We start from the raw sequence: 20,903 nt of genomic DNA, 5'->3' as shown, positions 1-20,903 counted from the left end.
CATTAATGAAGATTTCTTTCAATTTGAAACGCAACTATGCCTACCAATGTGAGTAGTTTTTAGGATAGAATTTATCTGTGGTTGGGGACAGATTGCAAGGTGCAACATCGTACGATTACCATTCTATGTCGGGATTAGTTAGCCAGTTATTTGTTTTGGAAGCATGGACTTGATGGTGGGGGATGTCGTAATCGACCAGCGGTCGTGTGAACCCCCCTCAGTGGGAGGAGAGCTGCAATCCCCTCGCACATAACTATCCCCGCATGGGATTGAAACCTGTGAAACTCCCAGGGGGATCAGAGATGCGGTGGCGAGCGTATTCTTAGATGGAGAATTCAAACTTTAGTTATCTATTCAACTTTTCACACTTACTAATAGATTACCTGCTAACTAGGGAAACAATACCTTATGGCAATTATTGATTAATACCTTACACGAGTCAAGTCTGCAGGTAGGCCTACGCCTAGGCCTACCAATAACAGTAGTTTGTCATCTGCTTTCCATTGAAATGAGGGAGCTTATGAATATTTAAAAAAATTGATAACGGCACATTATGACTCACCATCAACGAAGAGCTGTCGGCAAACAGTGAAACACAAGTGAGATGGCTTCTGGACTTGACACCAAGCAGTCTTGCCAATAGATGATATCCACATTGCGCGACGTTCCGGATCTTTTGAAAACAGTGGAATATAACTGAAGATCCGTTTCGTTGTCTATACTATACGCACAGCCAGCGGAACAATACGAAATAACCATTTTCAACAGCCAAACAAAACGGAAACGTATAATCCGACTTGCAACTGACAGGAGCCAAATGGACGTTTTTGTTTTATTGCCGTCCAGTAAACAAGGTCACGTGACCCGTACAAGTCCTCTATTCTATACAGTAACCTGAAAAGTTATGGATTTTAGTTCAATAACCACTCATAGCATGCTGTGTTGGTTTATTAGGTTTAATAACATTCAAACCCCATCTCAACTGCTGACTAATGATATTGAATGGGACTAGTTCTTGACCATCAAGTAGCAGTACACTATCCAGTAACACAGTACTGTAGTCTTGAGTTGTGTGACGCACTTCATTATACAATTATTAGGTAACTAGTTTTAACTATTAATATCGATTTTTTTTTAAATCATAAAAAAAGTTTTGCTCGGCTCCGAGAAAAGCTGCATCTGCTCGAAATATTGAGGTCTGTCTCTGCGTCTGATAACCTTTGCCTATTGGGACCGTACTTGGCTCTCATGTCATCATGGAAAATATCACCTGTAACTGTTTGTCTGTAGTTTTTAAATTTTTGACTTATGCTAGAAGTTCATGATTCCTTTGCAAAAAGAAAAAGAAGATTGAAATTCCTATTCATAATACTACGGCACACGCCTTACACTTTCTAATGAAATACAAGAGAGCTATGCTCAAATATATGGAGTCACATAATTTTGATGACGTCATAGCGAAAAAAAAAGTAATAGCCTTCTGGAGAAAATTTTTATCTTTAACCACTGGAAATTTCAAAGCAATTGGTCCAGTATTCGAAGAGAAAAGCGACTTTTTAAAAACGTGTCAAAGAACAACAACAACAACATAATATTGAAACGATCGTTATGTCCACTACGTGTCCAAAAAGCAGCCTCTACTGGCAAATCGGCCACGTGGCACTGGATATGTTCTAACAATGGTGCTTCCAACCTCATGGTATTTGCTTGGAGCTGGATACCTGTGACACAGAAATATCACATAGGAAATTGATTTATTGCGATGTGAATATATTTAGAGTAGCGGTTGTTTAAATAACTTTGCCACTCAACTCCCACAATTGATTGAATATTGTTAACATATTGAATTGATAAAATGAGCTGACACTGACTAAATGACCGGTGTGAACACGGAACTTGACTTAAACCAGGGGTCGGCAAACTCCGGCCCGCGACGCTTCACTGAATTAGATTGACAAAACAGCTGCATTGACGAATATTATTCTTCACGCGAAAGAAGTTGTTTCGAGACACTAAATTATATTATAACCTAACAAGTATATAACTCGTTTAATGAGCCTATAATTGATTATAATTAAACAAATGGCAACAAAACGTGAAAAAGTTGATGCTGAGTGCAAATGGTTTAACGACGCAGAAAATATTCAAATGATCACTCTTTGCGCACTGCTTGAAATTTAACTGAAATCTGTGTGAAAAAATGTGATTCATTGACCATTCCTTCAGTTTTTACCTTTTTAAAAATATGTGCGGCCCGCCAATAACTTGCAACCTTTAATTTTGGCCCGCGAGCAACAAAAGTTTGCCGACCCCTGACTTAAACGAATTTAAACAAAATTCCTATAATCGTAAGAATATATACGAGATGCTGCAAAGGTAAACGCCGAGACCAAGCTTATATGTTTGGGTGAGTCCGGTTCTGTTGCTGTGTTGCTTCAGTAAGTCGTATGATGATCCGGAACAAACCAGTATCTCAACAAGATAGCTATGCCCAAATATATGGACACGTAGAGTCACATGATTTTGATGACGTCATAGCAAAAAAAAAAGTAACAGCCTTCTGGAGAAAATTTTTTATCTTTAATCACTGAAAATTTCAAAGCAATTGGTCCAGTATTCAAAGAGAAAGGCAATTTCTTCAAAACGTGTTGACGGAGACAAATAATAACAATAACAACAAAATTTCGAAACGATCGAGATGTTCACTACGTGTCCATTAATGTTCATTGTCATGAACAAGTGTTATCATATAAATAGTGCAAATTAGCTTTGCACAATAAACTCAGCGTAAAGGCGGCGCTTGGCTTATACTATATTATTTTATTTATTTATTTAATAATCATGGTTGTGTCTTGGAGATTTTTTTACCTAGACAGCTGTAACAAATTTTCCCAGTTTCTCGGTTAGATTGTGATCCTAATGCAATTAGGGCAATCCATGACATGGAAACAATGCTTCTTTTTATAAAATATTAGCCTTAATAAAATAGTACTTTTATACATTATTTTCTTTTGGCAAAAAATGCAATCATGACAGGTTTTGTTGAAATGCTTTTTCATTAAGTTTATTTTTCCCTTAATTCTTACCACATTCGGCTTCAATTTTATAAATAAAACCTAAGAATACCTAAGAATTTGACACACGAACTGAAGTATTTCACCAAAATCTGTATGGTTCACAATTTTGCTGATATAGATATATTCTATCAAAGACTCTACTAGCACCTTTGAGTGACGCATACCATATAGCAGGGTGGTCCAAGGTTGTGGGCTCAGTTCAGTGCCTATCACATCATTCAACTTCGCTAGTTGCTTCAGCTAGCCATCATACTAGTCAATTCAGTCACAGTGGTGATATATACCAACAATATGTCAAACGATTTTTCTGATTCATTTTATGAGAAGCAATTTAAAATACGATATTTTGATTACTCTTCGAATGCGGCGCGGGCCACAGATGATGAAGCGGCGGGCCACATGTGGCCCGCGGGCCTGGGTTTGGACCACTCTGCCATATATAGCACAAGAACCGCAAATTTATCTCTTATACTTCGCCCATTCATACTATATGGTCTCACCACTCAATAACGCTGTATTTGCGCCTAAATTTTGATTTCATTGTTATGTATATGTTTATTTGGTGTTGTGTTGTCTCTATTTATATATATTGTCTTGTCTTATAAACTCCCCTGTATAAACAGTTTTGTATACATTGTATACATTGTATACATTGTTTGCTGTCCAAGTTTGCAGATATAGTTGACTAGTGTTAAATAATATCATAGCCTATAATGGACCCTCTAAAAATGGAATGTTGAATTATCTGGTGTTGAATTCGTCAAATGAACTATAACATCTGTTCACAACATCAATCTGACTGTCTGTGGATTCAAGGAAGGACAATATGCCATATTCAAGATCAAGCGATGCCCCTCCTGAACCCCCGAAACGTAAAAGTCCAACTGAACGTCAAGCAGCATGTACTTCTTCAGCATCCAACTTAACAGAACACAATATATCCAATTTAGTCTCCATACTTGAGAGCACAATTCTAAAGACACTGCGCCTGGAAATACCGGCTATAATTGAACAGCACATTGAAAAATTAGCTCTGGATCTCTCTTCAACCACCCCGACCAGCATTGGAATCCAGGAATCTCTATCATCTCTGGATGAATCTATAAAACAAATGAAAACTCAGTTATCCTCGATCAATGTCATTAAAGATGAGGTTGGAGAAATAAAGACAAGCCAAGAATTCATTGCCAGAAAGTTTGACGAACTCAATGCCAATTATGACAAACTGAGCACCATCACAGTTAAAAACACCCGAAGAATTCGTCAACTTGAAAGTATTGTGGAAGAACTAGAAGAAGAAATAGATATCCTTACTGAACGCCAATACGACCAGGAGCGTAGGTCAAGGCTGGATAATTTAGAATTTCACAATATACCCTACTCGCGTGATGAAGATTGTGAAAAATTAATTATGAAGGTAGCAGCACGAATAAATGTACCGCTGCAATCATCTGACATATCAAACTGTCACCGGATGTCAAAAGAAAACAACAAAAAGCCTTCACCAATTATTGTTAAATTTGTACGCAGAAAAACAAGGCATCAAATTCTAAAAAATCGTCGCCAACTGAGATCGGCCAATTTTCATGAAGATTTTCAGCATTTTACAAGATCTACTAGAATATTCATCATAGAAAACCTTAATGACAATAACAAGGACTTATTTTTTAAAGCAAGAGATCTTAAAAAAGAATGTGGATATAAATATCTATGGACACATAATGGAAAAGTTTTAATAAAAAAGAACGAAATGACAACTACCATCCCCATCAATAACGAAGATGACCTTTCTCTCATCAAGTAGGTCTATTGATTATAAATATTCATACATTGTATAGTCAAAATAATTTTATGTATTACCCAAACATATATCAAAAATACCGGCCATTTATTTCCAGCCTGGAGAAAATATCTCTTACATTTCATACATGGCTTTAGCAAACGACCCTCAATTAGCTTATTCCTGTGACATTGAAACGTGCAATAATGTAGGAGTTGTTGATTTAAATTCTTCTCAATCAGTGTCAGACTTTTGTATTTTCCATGTGAACATTCGATCCCTGCAAAAAAATATTGATAAATTAACAACCCTATTATCTAATTTCTCATCCCCTCCACAAATAATTGCGATAAGCGAATCAAAGTTATCGTGTAACCCTGTTTCCAACACTAATATTGATGGGTATAGCTTTATACACATGCCATCCATCACAAAAGCAGGTGGTGTTGGTGCTTATATTCGAAACGATCTCATCTATAATGAAATTTCAGATTACAATCTCAATCACTCCAACTGTGAAAATATATGGTTTGAAATAAGTTTGGCCAACGCAGTCAATAAGATAATTGTTGGTGTTATATATAGGCATCCTCGTAATAATATTCCAAGCTTTACTAATGCATTTGAAGCATCTCTTGCTAAATTGGCAAAGAAACAGTTTTTGATACTAGGAGATTTTAACATTAACTTACTTACATTGTCAACTAATGCCCAAATTGCAAATTATGCCGATATGTTAATTTCTCACAATGCCAAGTCATTAATCACTAAGCCTACTAGAGTGAGCAGTACATCATCAACACTTATAGATCACATTTATACTAATATTTCAAATTTTAGAATCAAATCTCATGTAGTTCTCTCAGACATAACAGACCATTTTCCTGTTATGTGTTGCCTCAGTGGCATAAAACCAGCCCATACAAATTATGTCAAAATAGCAAGGGACATGTCAAAATTCTCGATCGATTGCTTTCGCACAGATACACAAGTAATTTTTCATAATTATATTGCTAGAAACAATTTGAGTTCCCAAAACTTTGATGGTGTTTTCAGCGAATTTGTAAAATCTTTTGTTCACCTGATTGATCGCCACGCCCCGCTTCGACCACTCTCACGTCGTCAAAAAAGGCTACGATCAAAACCATGGCTAACCAAAGGTCTGCTTGCTTCTATTCGCCACAAAAATAAGATGTTTGAATCCCACTTTTTGAAAGGGAACACTTCCGAACGCTCCTATTTCAAAAAGTATAGAAATGTTTTGATTAGAGCCATAGATGATTCAAAACAAACCTATTATCAAAACCTTATTGCTAAAAACAAAGGTAATCCTAGGTCAACATGGCAAACAGTTAACGAAATCACTCATGTAAAAAATAAATCTAATCAAAAAGTTAACGAGATCGATATTGAAAATGGCTCTATAATTAGAGATGAACTTTTGATTGCTACAGAATTTAATAAGTATTTTTCTACAATTGGGTCTAGCCTTTCAGGCAAGTTTTCCACTGAACAGGATAGCTTTAAACAATTTCTTCACAATTGTATAAACCAGTCCATCTTCATGAGCCCAGCGACTACAAATGAATTGATAATAGAAATACATAATTTGAAAGACAGGAAGGCAGTTGGTCCAGACAACATACCAGCACGTTTCCTTAAATTAGTTGCTGATCTCATTGCACCATGTTTGGCTGAATTCTTCAATTGCTCACTTTTGTTTGGAATCTTCCCTGCATGTCTCAAAATTGCCCGAGTGATCCCTCTTTTCAAATCTGGCAATAAAAAATGTATGTCAAATTACAGACCAATTTCAATTCTTTCATCAATAAGTAAAATATTTGAGCGTTTGATTCATAAGCGACTCAATGCTTTTTTTACGAAACATGATGTAATAAATAAATCACAGTTTGGCTTCCAAAATAATCTATCTACATCACATGCTATCTTAGACACAATATCATATATCTACGATAAACTAGAGAGGAAGGAGTTTGTCAGTGCAACATTCCTAGATCTAAGGAAGGCCTTCGATACCGTAAATCATAACATCCTGATTTACAAGTTGAGACATTTCGGTATCAGGGGTACAGCAAACAAACTCATTTCTAGTTATTTAAGTAATAGATCACAATATGTTCAAGTTGGGTCGTGTCGTTCCTCTCCCTTACCAGTGACTCACGGAGTTCCTCAAGGTAGTTGCTTGGGTCCTCTTCTATTTCTAGTCTATGTAAATGACATAACTTGTTGTTCCTCCTTCTTTACCAAATTGTTTGCTGATGATACCAATCTTCTCGACAGCGACAAATCTTGTGCAGTTCTTCAGTTGAGAGTAAATTCTGAAATTGCGAAAGTATCAAATTGGATGCGGTCTAATAAACTAACACTGAACATTGGCAAATCAAAAACTATGTTAATATCTCCACACCAGTGCAAATCTAAAAATGAAACAGTAATACAAATTGATGACAAAGAACTTGAAAATGTCCATTCTTATAAATATCTTGGCATATATTTAGATAGTAAAATGAATATTTTCCGCCCAACCTATATGCCACGAATACTGCAGAACCCATAATTATTCTGCACTACTCTAATAGCCACTAACAATCGCTTTCAACATAAAAATCCGTTAAATACGGTATTGATTCTCGCAGCCAGAAGCCCGTTGCTGGGCACGCCATATTGGTTTACTGTGTATGCTTAGTCAGCATTATTTCGCAATTCTTTGTTGTCATTGAGGCATATCCTTCTTACAGATGTCGCTGTTAAGTCATATAATACGATGTGATCATTGTAGTTTTTCGGTGTTTATTTCGATTTTATTTTGTTCTTACTCTGTATGATCGAGTTTAATTAGGTAAATATCTAATACTCCATAGTTATTATGACATCCTGTATTTTATTTTTCAAACTTTGTTGTTCCTTTTTGTGATTGAGGCTAATTAAGTGAATGTTTAGGTAACTTTTCGTGGTCATTGTGGCATTCTTTTTGTTGTCCCTTTTATATATATGATTGTGTCGAATTTAGTGACTATTTAATATTGAGTTGTTCGGTTGCTATATTTGCTGCTTCAATGCAGCTACAAGGTGTCGCTGACTGGATGACTCTTTGAGTCTTTCGCGATCCCTCGTCTATTGCAACAAGCCGATATCTGTCTTCGTAATTTGTTATATGTCTTTTTTTATTTTTTCATATCGTATATTGGTTTTGCATGACGAAAATAAAATCTGAATCTGAATCTATACTCCACACTTACCACTTTCACCACACCAAACGACCCATTGCCCCACCTTGCACAACTGTCTATATAAGGGACCATATTATACATATTTAATCTAATGTTTTTTGTTTTATATTTGTCAAAAAGGGTGCGTGCCGCACATTTGTGTGCCCAGCACGGTCTTGTGCATGCATCCTATCTTAAATAATAATATTTGTTCATTTATTTATTTATCACTATTACGAGACGAATAAACATACATACATTGTCTTGCTGAATTATCTACTGATGCATTAGGCCTGTTGTCTGATTTCACTTCTCTCTGTCCTTGCATCTTCATGTTGGAAGTATGACAAAATCACTCTTTTTCCGTTTTTTTTTTGTTCTCATATAATTTCCTAAAGTTGTTTCAACCTCAGGCTATCATTTTTCGATTATTCTCGCTGGTTCCCATGTAACATCTCTTGTTCTCAGACGTATAAACTAGTTATTATTATACCCTTATTGCATATATGGCATTGCCCTTCGATCATAGGAATTTTTATGCGTGTTTAGAAGACCCTAATATTTATTCGATGGCCTTCCTGATTTCAATATTTCATAAGAAACCGGCACGCTAGATCTCAATCTTTTCGATAACAAAAATCTTGCAGGTGTGCTGGTGTGCATTTAATCCTCCAACCTGAGTAATTCGATATGCTGCCAGTGTCAAATATGGGTCTTCGACTTTCTTCGAAATATTTTTCATGCATTTGCAAATTGCTTGAAATATTAGTTCTCAAGAAGAAGTAGGCTATTTGCGAAATATAGGAATTTTCCTGGTACATAACTCACATTATTATCTCATTACAAATCTTTGTAATCTTATGAATTGGGTTCTTTAGCATACTCTTCAAATGTTTTTGATATATATGATTCAACATCAATTGAATTCATTCACACACATATATAAATATCCATGGAATCCCTCAGATCCAAATATAATAGCCAGTGTTGATATTTCAATGCATACGTTTGAATACAATATATACCATTTTGCTAAGGTGGAGTTCTCGATGCAAGTGCTATTAGTCGATCTTTCAAAAAATCAAATCGCATTTGGTTTTGCTTGTTATAAAAAATACCCAGAAGAATCTTTTGACATATTGTTACATCACTAATGTCAACAAATTGACTAGTGATACGGCTAGCTGAGGCAACTACGTCAGCAATATTAAATAATTTGCTAGACTAGTCTAAAATACCAACGACTAACATAACACGACTAAGGGCCAAACAATATGATTTGTGCCGTTTTTTTTTGCAACCAGCCTAAACAGTATTACAAAAAAATGCTGCGTATATGTCAATAAATTTAGTAATTACCCTTATGTATCTAAAATTTGGTAAAATTCAGTAATCAATCAATCTGCAGTAATTTGTGAGGTATTTTGTAAACATGAGTTTGAAAAGAAGACTGGTCATGGGAGGGAAAATACCACAATGCTTGCTTGATATGTCTGCAAGTTGTGTCGGTGACAATCTAAAACTCTTTATGGCAATTTCTCCGTTATGAAGAGTTTGAAATCTTACACTAAATGTAGATATAGTAAGATTTTGGCACGTTTTAGTGAGTTTTTTGGTGGTTTATTGCATGTTTTAGCTTGATAAGTGACAAATAATTGTCATTGTGTTTCGACAATAAAAGTGTTTGTTTTTAATTGCACTGTTTACCTATTCCTGGAACTATTGTGGCCCTCGAACAATACAAAAATAATAGTGTGGCACCCGAGAACGACAACCTTGAACCATTCTAGTCTATACCAGGGCTACTCGACTGGCAGACCGCGGTCCGAATCCGGACCTTTCGACCATTTGAATAGACCTTTGACCCCCGAAAAATTTGACCCTCTTCCTACTTTCCCATTGCAAAATTTCCGTGGGTATTTTAAAAGTGCTTTTGCGAGTTGGCGCCTGTAAAATGGGATATGTGTTTCAAACCATCATCATGTTTCATCGCTTACAACAATCTGATTTTCAAAAGAACCGGTAAAGAATTTTAGCCTAGTCTATCACAGCTATTTCTACACTAATTTTTTATTACTGCGATTAAATTAAAACTTCTAGGAAGACAGAGTAATCATTGAATTATCTGATTTACATTTTAGTTTCCGAAACACAACGGAAAACTAACGAATATAGTTCGAAAACGCGAAAACGGGGTAATGTTTACGACCGCGCTTGAAAATCTGTCTGAGGGAGAAAAGTGTCTGTGCGGATGCGAAAAGGGAGCATTGTTACGTCACTTTTTGCATCTTTCTGATTGGCCAATGTCACGAAGTAAAGAAGTCGATGTTCGGGGAAAGGTTTCTTTGGACCGCGTATGCTTGTTTATTTTGGCAGCATAAGCATCGTTTGGTAGTTTTACATGATTTTAATACAATTTAAATACACAGCTATACAGTTTGTCGTACTGGTATTAACATGCGACATTTGTGTCGATATTTGCGAGCCATCATTTGACGTTTCGTTTATTTGATGAAAAAAATATTCTGTACCGTAATGTCCGGACCCCAGTAATTTTGAAGTTTTCTAAACGGACCTTTAGTGACATCACCACATAGGGCTCACGCAGTGGTACTTCAGTACGGCATTGGCACCTGTGCGGTATCGGTACTGCAGTATGGGCGCTGTCATTTTTATGTGACGGCAAGTTTCAGCATTCTGTCATTAAATATTCTTTCACTGCAGCGACCTGTTGCGGTTGACAATTATGCAGTTACTGAGTTACAAGCGACGACAGCCTGCTGGGCTAATGTCAGTACCGGTACCGGTACGGTACCCGGTACCGGTACGGTATGTTGGCGATGTACCGTATGCCTGGGCGAACCGGTACGGTACCGGTACCGTTGTCTGGTTGTGGACTTGAATAGCCAGCTCTCTGTCTGTGCCGGTACGGTACAAGGGATGTTCTATAAATTATGTAGATTGGAAGTTATAACAAAATTATAGGCTATTACTCGTAGTTGTAATCTACTGCTGTACTGGCAGACTAGATTTTTTTCTCTTGTTGCAGTGTTGAAGGTATTACAGTATTGAGATATAGACTAGTCTAGAATAACAGTATAGCACTTCACTATGCCTCAGTTTCAAAAAAACACTGCCTGATGTTCAGCAATGTTTTTACTCAAAGCTAGGCAAGGTTAGATTTACTATTTTTACTTTTCAGATAGTCTATCTTAATTTTTCCCACAATTAAAAAGATTTTTTTATATTTATTCGATTTCTTAGATCGAGGTCTGATGTTGGAAGTAAATTGGATTCAAATAAAAAATGTTTATGCTATGAAGTTCAAGTTCTACAGTTCATCAATTGAGTGCAATCAATTCATGACAGTAATGCTCTAATGTAACTAACTTATATGCTCTGATAGTTAAGTTAAAGTAGTGGTATTCTCAAAACCAATGTCAAATTACATACAATTCGTTTTTATTTATAGTACTTCAATCTTAAATATGTACCGGTATTTGTCCTTTTTCAAATTGTGTGCTTGGCATTTCATAATTTAGAGGATGTGGAATATCTGAATATGATTCAGTATTTTACTGTTATACCGATATATACTTACTTCACTGTCAATTCTGAGTCTTTTTGAAACCACGATCACATATCCATATGAGATTTGTAGAATACAGGAATGCCAGACAATTGCATAGTGCGTATTTATAGATTTCAAATAATAATTTCTAAGTTTTTGTTGAAGTATTCCAAAAATCTTCTATGGCTGTATGGAGGAAGTGTTGATAGGTCACAGCTTATTGCATAGAAATCAATTACATTTTTATCTCATTAAAAACTTGACACCTATCAGTCTGAGTCATCTAAGATATGTACAATAGAGTTTTCTCACACCTTAGTATCTATTATCAACCATTGATCTATGTTTATTATCAAGGAATTTACAGCTACAGCCTGGGAATGTTTGTAGTTTGAGGACTTCAAAATCTTTTAGATGGTTGATTCCTCGTGTTGTGCAAGTATATTGTGTCAGTGTCTAGCGAAGTTTACTGGATGCTTTTTCTAGGTATACAGATGCAGTAAAGATATCGTCCAATTAATTTACCAGTCAGTGAAGCACTTATTTTTACTTATATCAGTGTATTGTTAATGTCATTCTTTATTTGATAAAGTTATTTGATATGATTAAATAATAACTTCCACAAAGTTTCCCCCATACAACTTGATAGTAATATTTGTCGGCAGTGCACTTTTGCAGCTTAAACAATGCCATTTCTCAATATAATTATTTTTTCGAGATGTTTGTGGTTTGCGAACAAGCCTTTGAAATGAGTGAAATTTTTATATCATAAAGACATGAAGTACACAAATTGTGTTAGTTTTTCTGTGCCAGATACTCCTTTAAAATTAATAGTTGTTAATTCAAAATTTGGCGTAATCATTTTGTCACGATATATGGCATTAGTTACATTTTGTGGCTGTATGTCGAGGCTATATTATAGTAACCTGTGCTATGGTTGTGATTGAAAAGTTGTATTCTATATATATCTTCAAGCTTACAACGAATACCCCGCGATGAGAATACACGTTAAAATACGATCTACTAATATTGCAATCTTCTATGTTTCTTTTGCATTCTTAGTGAACTTAAGTGGGTAATTTGGTATGAAATCATAAGTTTCAGTATACCCAATTAAGACTGAAAAAGGAGGGAATCGAAAAGGATTTTTTGGCCAATTAGGACTTTTTGTGACATCTAATGAGCAGAATGAATGATAATTCGAAAGGCACAGCTTTTACTGATGTCTATGAATTGAAAGAAGATTTGGGAAAGTAAGTAATTCGGGACTCTGTTATTGTAGGAAATGATATAGGCCTATTCTAATACATATGTCAAGAATAATTTATATATAAATCTTGACTTTCCCAATATGATGGGAATGGAAATATATGACAGCCAAATTGCATACATTGTGACCTAACAATTATATTCAAAAAATATTATTCATTGAGTCCTGCTCATTCAACTTCATCAATGACAAAAATTGGATATTGTATTAAATTCAATTCAACACTTTTCATTTGTAGTAAATTTAATGTTTTCTATCTTTTCAATTAATACAGAGGAGCATTCAGTATCGTGAGAAGATGTGTACAAAGACAAACTGGTGCAGACTACGCTGCTAAAATAATAAATACAAGGAAGTTGAGCCCACGAGGTATACTTACTTTATGATGAAACATTTCCTCAGTATCTTTCTTTACATTCAATCAACTATGCATCTGGATATGAAAAACTAAATATTATTTTGAATGAATCTCTAGTTTTGCATGATAATTAAGCTACAAAAAGATTTCTGTAGAACTTTATATTGATCCAAGATAAGGAGCGTAATATTATAGAAACATATTTCAAGCATCATCAACCACAAAAAATGTGGAAAAATTCAAAAATTAATTTTCTGTTATAGTTTTATTACCATATACATGAAAGGTTTGTCGATATCTAAAAAATTATATCCTAATAAACTCTCCAAAGCAGTGTTGCATATTAAGTGCCACTACTGCTCAATTATTGAAATTCTTTGTTATTTCCTTTTCATGAATGAATGTTTTTAAAACCTTAGGGAAGTTGTTTTTCTGTTATTCAATAGACCACGAAATGAAATGCCAAATGCCAATCATCGTCAAAATACTGTTCTAAATTTAGACCTTGTCGCATAGTTATCAGACTGCATGCTTCCATATCATAGTCTCATTAAAGGCTGTATTGCTTGGTTTGCTTAGTCATTTTACATCAGAGTTTATCTGTATGTTTGTAATGTTTTTTCTATATTCGATTTGATTTTTATTATTATTAATCAATTGTTTTACACCACTCAGTTGTAAAATTTAGATAAGATTTCAAATAATGCAGCAGAAAAATCTTACTATTATTCTATGCTCTATTGGGATATTTTCTGTTTCTATGAGCTGAATGTGCAAAAATTGACAAGGTATGGGCGTGTCCGTTACCTTATCGGTTTTGCGTGAGCTGGATGGTGAAGTACGGCAAGGCGTGGGGTTATTTGCTAAGCATTTATTCTTCAAACAATGTAGTTTACAAATTCCTTTATCATTTGAGCCAGTATAAAACTTTGGCATTTGTATTTCTCATCCTTTATAAAATACATACTTAAGAATAAGTTCCTATAAAGTCTTCTCAATTTACAAAGTTATTCATCATACAGACATACTATTTAGTTGACATATTGAATAATAAGGTGATATTGTTTATAATACCAGTAAACAGTCATTAGTTACATGCAGCTTTTATGAACATTAGAGCTTAAAATAGATAATTTTAAATTCGCACTCAAATTCTTAACTTAATGCTTTTGCATATTAGTACTAACATGACATCATGGTTCATAAATATCCCTTACTTGATTGACACTCAAAGCCCATATTCTATTATTGCCAATATGATATCTACAAAGATTTCATTATCTTTGCAAAGGTTTGTAAGAAGAATTCTAGTTTTACAGTCCATAATTACGTCTCTAGGTTTTCACAAATCATTAATGAACAGACTTATTGTTGTCAATATTACCTTTCAATGCTGTTTAAACGAGACCATCTGTCATGTTTTTTCTTACAATGCTTACAACAAATTGTCATTCTCTAACTTGATGTACTGGCTGTCAATATTTTAAACATGATGTGTCAGATATTATTCTGTAATTCCTTTACATATCTCTTAATAATATGGACATGCAAATTAGCATCATTGATTTTGTACGACTGTATTAAATTTATGTGCTTGTGACAGTTTTTTTGAAAATACAAAATAGATTTATGTTCAGTATATGAATATTTACTGGTATAATATATATAAAATACAAGATACAGAATTTATACCATCTAATTTGTAATACATATAATAATACATATCAATAATACATAATACATATCAATTGCTGACAATGGTTCTAATACCCGAAGCAAATCATTTTGGGGGTTTGGGCTTGAGTGAATTGAATATTTCAGATGCCCTAGATTTCATTTATCTGTTTAATATCAAAAACTTGATCTTGGGTTGTGTATTTAAATAATGCTGGAATTTTTGAACAATTTACATTAGATGTGAAATTCTCTATAAAGGAAGTTGAAGTATCTTTATGGATTTATTGTCAATTAAATTTTTGATTGCCCCTGTGCTTGATCAAAGTCCAAATGGAAAATGCCAGTCTCTGATTTTTGATATTTCTTATGGACGATAGATGCAGTGTTTAATTTTAGCTCTGTAAAGAAATATTATCTTGAGACCCCTGGACTTTGCAAATTATAGCTTCTTTTATCATAAATTATTCATAACTATTAAGAAGCGAAGAAGAGGAAAATGGTGACAGTATGACCTAAAATCGAATTGGTCTAATAACATAATGGTCTTTTCTTTTATCTCTGAGAACCAAATAAAAAGCCCTTCTCATAAATTGTGTGTCATTTGCACTTTTTCATTTATATTGGTAATTAGAGTTGATCTGTTCACCTTTAGTATGCGATTTAGTGGTTTTTATCGTTACCTTAATTTGAGGGCGTAGGTAAGAGTTATCGGGTATATTATTTCTCTATTTATTTTTTGTCACAACTAACAATTCATGAAGATGGTGCTCCGTATCTCACTACATCTTCGCATATTCAATTAAAGACTGGTAAAGATTGTGGTTCATTTTACTAATGTTAATTTACAGGATATTCTCTTTGATAAATCTTTGTTTTGACATCATTTTATCTTATTTCAGATCTGCAAAAGTTAGAAAGAGAAGCGAAAATATGCAGACTCTTAAAACACCCAAACATAGGTAGGTGCCTTGTTTCATTATTTATATGAATGCTAGCATATTTTGCAATATTTCGTTGTGAAATGCATCATGAATTATAATTTATTAATACAGGCTATAAGTGGAAGGCAATAGTTTAGTCTAATTCAATATCTTTTATTGCTTGCAATTGCAACAAGAAATTTTATTGAATTTAGAAAATGAAACATTTTTTGCGGTGAACATTAAATATTCCCAATGCAACTTATTACTTTGATGACACTTCAAAGTTTCAAGACTGAAGTTTATTAAAATATGTAACGACTTCATAAAATTCAGGAAGAATATTTTATTCAATCTTTTATATTTTTATACTAATATCATCTATAGATTATACTTGGTTTTTTAAAATTTCTTATGATTTTTGATTAGGATAATGATGACTCAGTTTTATTGTAAGACCACACACTCACTCCTTTTATAATACACTTCAGTTTCAGGGATTACATTTCCTTTTTGTGCCTTTCATTGGTTTGTCTTGTTTGATGTTTTAGATACATCCTTATTGGTTATTGTCAATGACTACTTGTTTTCATTATCTTTTGTCCATGACACGTTTTTTGAATCCAGTTCTTAGCTATCGATGGGAAAATTATCCACAGCTAATTACGAACATACTGATTTAATTTTGAACAATAGCTAAATTAGAAGGGGTTACGTTACGAATTGTGAACGTGAGACGTGAGTCGTGCTATATTGGATTTTTATCTATGCTATATTATTTATTCACATTGGTAGGGATATAGTTGTGTGTAGGTGTGGCCAATTCTGTACTTTAGATAATTTGAACCGATTTTAAATAATATAAGTATCAAAACAAAGTTTTTGTTAATTATCGTACTATCATATATATTCTATACTTGGCCTTCCCAAAAGTCCTTCTGTTTCAAGGTTGTTTCAAATAAATCTTTACATCCCATGTTTGAAACAAAATAAAGAAAAATCCTAATCTGATGATGTAATTAAAATACAATCCATTCTTGGGCACCTACTTGCATAGGAATCACCATTATGGGATCTACTTTATTATTCCATTTTTATCTTATTTGTATCATCACTAGCAGATACAGGAACACCTGTACATTTGCTGTCTGTGGTTTCCACCATATGTTGAATTAGTTCACTAAACACAAGTAGCCAGAAAATCTTGGCAAGCAATCTAATACCGAATAGATAATATTTGATAATCGCGGTTTCTAGTGGCACATTGGTTAAAAAATTGTTCGGTTCATGTCGATGTATGTGTTGAATTAACATTCAAAACGGTGGTTTCAACGCGTAGAGGACCTTAGATTTAACTATACCTTGCAACATAATAGCAATGTTTTTGGAGTGTGTCCAACCGTCGGTGATTTACGGCGATACGTAACTGATTGACGTTGCATGTCGCTCCGCTTTACTCGCATAACATCGCCCTTGCTGCGGCATTGCGTTGCAAATATTTTAGTTAACGCAATTCGTACGCAGTGTGCACAACCGTCACCAACCACACAATTGATTTCATAATTTCCTTGAAAGTAACGAAATCTTTTGCACGTGTTATGTGGAGGTTCTTGTATTAATAATTTCTCAAAAACATATTACACCTTACTCAAAGTAAGGTTAGATGTGCGCAATAGGAAAAGGGCGACATTCTGTGTGACACTTTCGGCGTGGGCGGAAATCAACGGAAATTATCACGTTCCCTTATTTTGTATTCATAATATATTCTTAATCATTTTCAAATTAAAATACAATGTACTTATCGTGCGGCCGCTTGTTGTAATTTTACAGTATTACATATCGAAAACCAAAATATGACAACACATAATAGAAATGAAACCTATATTTATGTATACCGAGCATGGCCTCTGGATGGTTGACGCTACCTATTAAATTAAATGATAATAACAAATGTTTCGATCAAAATAAAATCGACATTATTGATCGTTGCGTCCTCAAACTGCCGGAAGCGATTATAGCATTGTCAATATTTCCGTGATATCACGTCACATGATTAACTTTCGACATGTGTTGATTGAAACTGGAAATTGTAATTTGCCGACGTTTCGGAAATTTGCATTTAATATCGAAGTTTTAAGATGTTTAGGACAGATTTTATCGAATTCTATACCTCGTATCTTACCTACGAAATCGGAAGCGACAGCTGTCCGGCGCAGACGTCGCTGTAGGCGCCGACGATACCACGGGTGTTTAACGCCTTGGCTTATATCTTCACTCCTAATAAACAGCATGATCATTACAAAGCGACATGGCACCTGGAAAGCCGGCAACTAAAACGCTCCTTGTGTCGCCTGTTGATTTCCGCTTTTATCTAATCTAACATGAATGTGATAGGCAACCTAACCAACAAGGGCCAAAATGGATAGGTATTTTTTGACACAGTGTTTTCTTTATATATGGATCCTTTAAATCAAAATTGTGAAATTGGAATTCTAAAACAACTATTAATAATGAACTGACTGTAATTGGTATACGATTATGTTGGCTTAAAATATTGTAATATGAGATTACATTGGGAAAAACAGTAGTAATATTACCTGTTGGCAAACCAAATTTAGTATTTGTATGTATTTTATTGGTTCTTTTTTCAACATAAAGCTACAGTCCTAGTTCATCTGTTAGTAATGTCTAGCAGAATAAATTCAATCTACTTTCTAATTTTCAACATCACATTCAGGAGCAATAATTATGCTTTATCATTTCAGTTCGGCTATATGCAAGCATCTCAGAGGAAACGTGCCATTATCTTGTTTTTGACCTGTGAGTACTGTTATTTTTTCATCAAGAAGATGTGAAATTTTTTTATTTTCACTCCGGTAAAATATGAAAAAACTTATCAATTGTGTTGCTGTCTCTCATGATAACTGAAGTTGGAATGAATGAGACTTACTTACACCATTGAATTTTCTGAATTATCTATCAGTTTTATCACAAATATGGTCACAGTATTTCTTGCCTACCTAACTTTGAGGTGACAGTCAACTTATATACCTTATTACATTATTACATACCTGTTTGGAATAGGCCTAGTTGTTTGATTTTAATATTTTTTTTAAATTCAAATTACCGACAAATACTTTTTTCGATACTCCTGAAGTATGCGCACCAAGATGTCGCACAACCTGAACCCTAACCTGTTACACAACCTGAGTTCAGGTTGTGTGCCATCTTGGTGCGCATACTTCAGGAGGTCCCCTATTTCTTTTGCTGGGATTAGCTCATTAGCATTAGTGGTGGTAGCGGTACCACTACAATTTGAAACATTCATAGATTAGAATCACCTCCTTTGGTTGATTTTGATAAATTTCCAAAATTCACAACTGTTTATTGAATAGTGAAAATAACATGAACTCTTTCAATGAAATAGTAAGTATATTTGTGTATACTTCTTCAACACGATACAAGATATAATTTAATCAAATAGCGATTAAGTTATATCTTGTATTGTTTTGAAGAAGTTAGACCATGATCTAACGAAAGCTCACAAATAATATACTTACCGGTACTATTTCGTTGAAAGAGATCATGTTATTTTCACTCATCACTTAAATACTATCCCGTTCGAGCATCCTTGTGGCGAGTACCACACGCGGATCCGAAGTTGAAAGTAAACAAGGAGAAAAGGACCACGAATGTCCAAGTTCCTCTGTTTATTGAATGATTGGAAATTTTTGTTTTCATATGCTTACAGAGTCACAGGAGGAGAATTATTCGAAGATATTGTAGCGAGAGAATACTACAGTGAAGCAGATGCCAGGTATATTTCAATATTATTGTTTGTATCATTGACTATCTCATCGTAATTGTAATTTCAATTCAAATTTTTTTTTATCATTGTAGAAATTTTTTAACGGTCATTCTTGTATTCCGTAATTTAACGAATATGGTTCCAATTATTGCAATTTGATCAGCATACAGCAGAGACATGGTTTGAAAGTATTTTACAATAGGTTTGTCTCCTATTTTCCCATACCAATCCTACTAAACAACCACTGGTTTCACAAAATGCAAGAGCTGATAATATTAAGTTTTATTATTATTAGTTTTTTGGCGACTCGTTGAAGTTTATCATGTTTGGTTTTTGGTGAAGCAGTAGGGTTTTATTCTCCCAAGCCAGCCTGCTCACCTTGTCTGTCATAAGTTAAAGCGTCTCCTTTTAATCTGATTAGCAATTATCACATTTCGTATGTCACTTCTGATATAAATATACTGCGGTGATGTCCAATATGCCGATAGAATTTAATTAAGTTAACTTAATATTGATTAATATAATGAATGATATACTAGTCTGGTTGACAGGTTGTTATCCAAATATATTTTTACATAACATTACTTATTATATGTTATGTTGTGATGGGGAAAATATTGTTTATCATTTATTAGCAACAAATATTTCTTGTATTCAGGACACAAAGTTTTTTTTTTGTGCAATTTTGGATCGAGCCCATACAGGTTCATGTAACATATATTCAAACAATGTGATATAGATATATCTATATGGACTATCACTTCTTAATCAGCAAAATCAATTTTGCAATCAACTACACAGCAAAATAACGAGTAGCCTATATATATATGTTTTTTTTATTATTATTTGGGGTCGAATGGTCGCAATTTCAATCACTGATAACCTTATTCACAGTCGTTGTATACAACAAATAATTGAAAGCATTAACCACTGCCATCAGAACAGCATTGTGCACAGAGACGTTAAGGTAATCATGATTGGTGGGTAGACTGATGCTTAGAAGAAATGAAGCATGGTGGAACATTTGTGCACTCACTTAGTAACAGCTTGCAGTGGAGTTTTTCACTTTTCCTTATTTGTTTGTAGTTTCTTGAGTTTCGGTGGCTTTTATTTTTTTCAGGATTTATTAACAAAAATAGTTTTACAGCATGGTTCATTTTTTGAACAGCTAGCAACTTGGAATTCACTAAGACTGCTATACATAGAGTATAA

The 20,903-nt window shown here is 34.2% G+C and overlaps 1 protein-coding gene across 7 annotated transcripts in view; it reads left to right on the top strand.

Annotated features, from left to right (window-relative positions):
* Positions 1 to 12,724: 12,724 nt before the first annotated feature.
* Positions 12,725 to 20,903, top strand: part of LOC120347288 (calcium/calmodulin-dependent protein kinase type II delta chain-like) — a 33,029-nt gene continuing 24,850 nt past the window's right edge. For 6 of the 7 annotated variants that reach the window (XM_039417197.2, XM_039417196.2, XM_039417192.2 and 3 more), the window contains exons 1-6: positions 12,725 to 12,911; positions 13,203 to 13,297; positions 15,863 to 15,922; positions 18,649 to 18,703; positions 19,635 to 19,700; positions 20,586 to 20,658. In XM_039417197.2, coding sequence (XP_039273131.1) covers positions 12,838 to 12,911; positions 13,203 to 13,297; positions 15,863 to 15,922; positions 18,649 to 18,703; positions 19,635 to 19,700; positions 20,586 to 20,658 — 423 coding nt within the window. In that variant the 5' untranslated portion in view covers positions 12,725 to 12,837. The remainder of the gene's footprint in view (positions 12,912 to 13,202; positions 13,298 to 15,862; positions 15,923 to 18,648; positions 18,704 to 19,634; positions 19,701 to 20,585; positions 20,659 to 20,903) is intronic. The other variant, XM_078117701.1, reaches the window with a different exon arrangement.

The sequence above is a fragment of the Styela clava genome, chromosome 11, assembly GCF_964204865.1.
Source record: "Styela clava chromosome 11, kaStyClav1.hap1.2, whole genome shotgun sequence".
Lineage (NCBI taxonomy): Eukaryota > Metazoa > Chordata > Ascidiacea > Stolidobranchia > Styelidae > Styela > Styela clava.
This window is presented reverse-complemented; position numbering and strand designations above follow the sequence as displayed.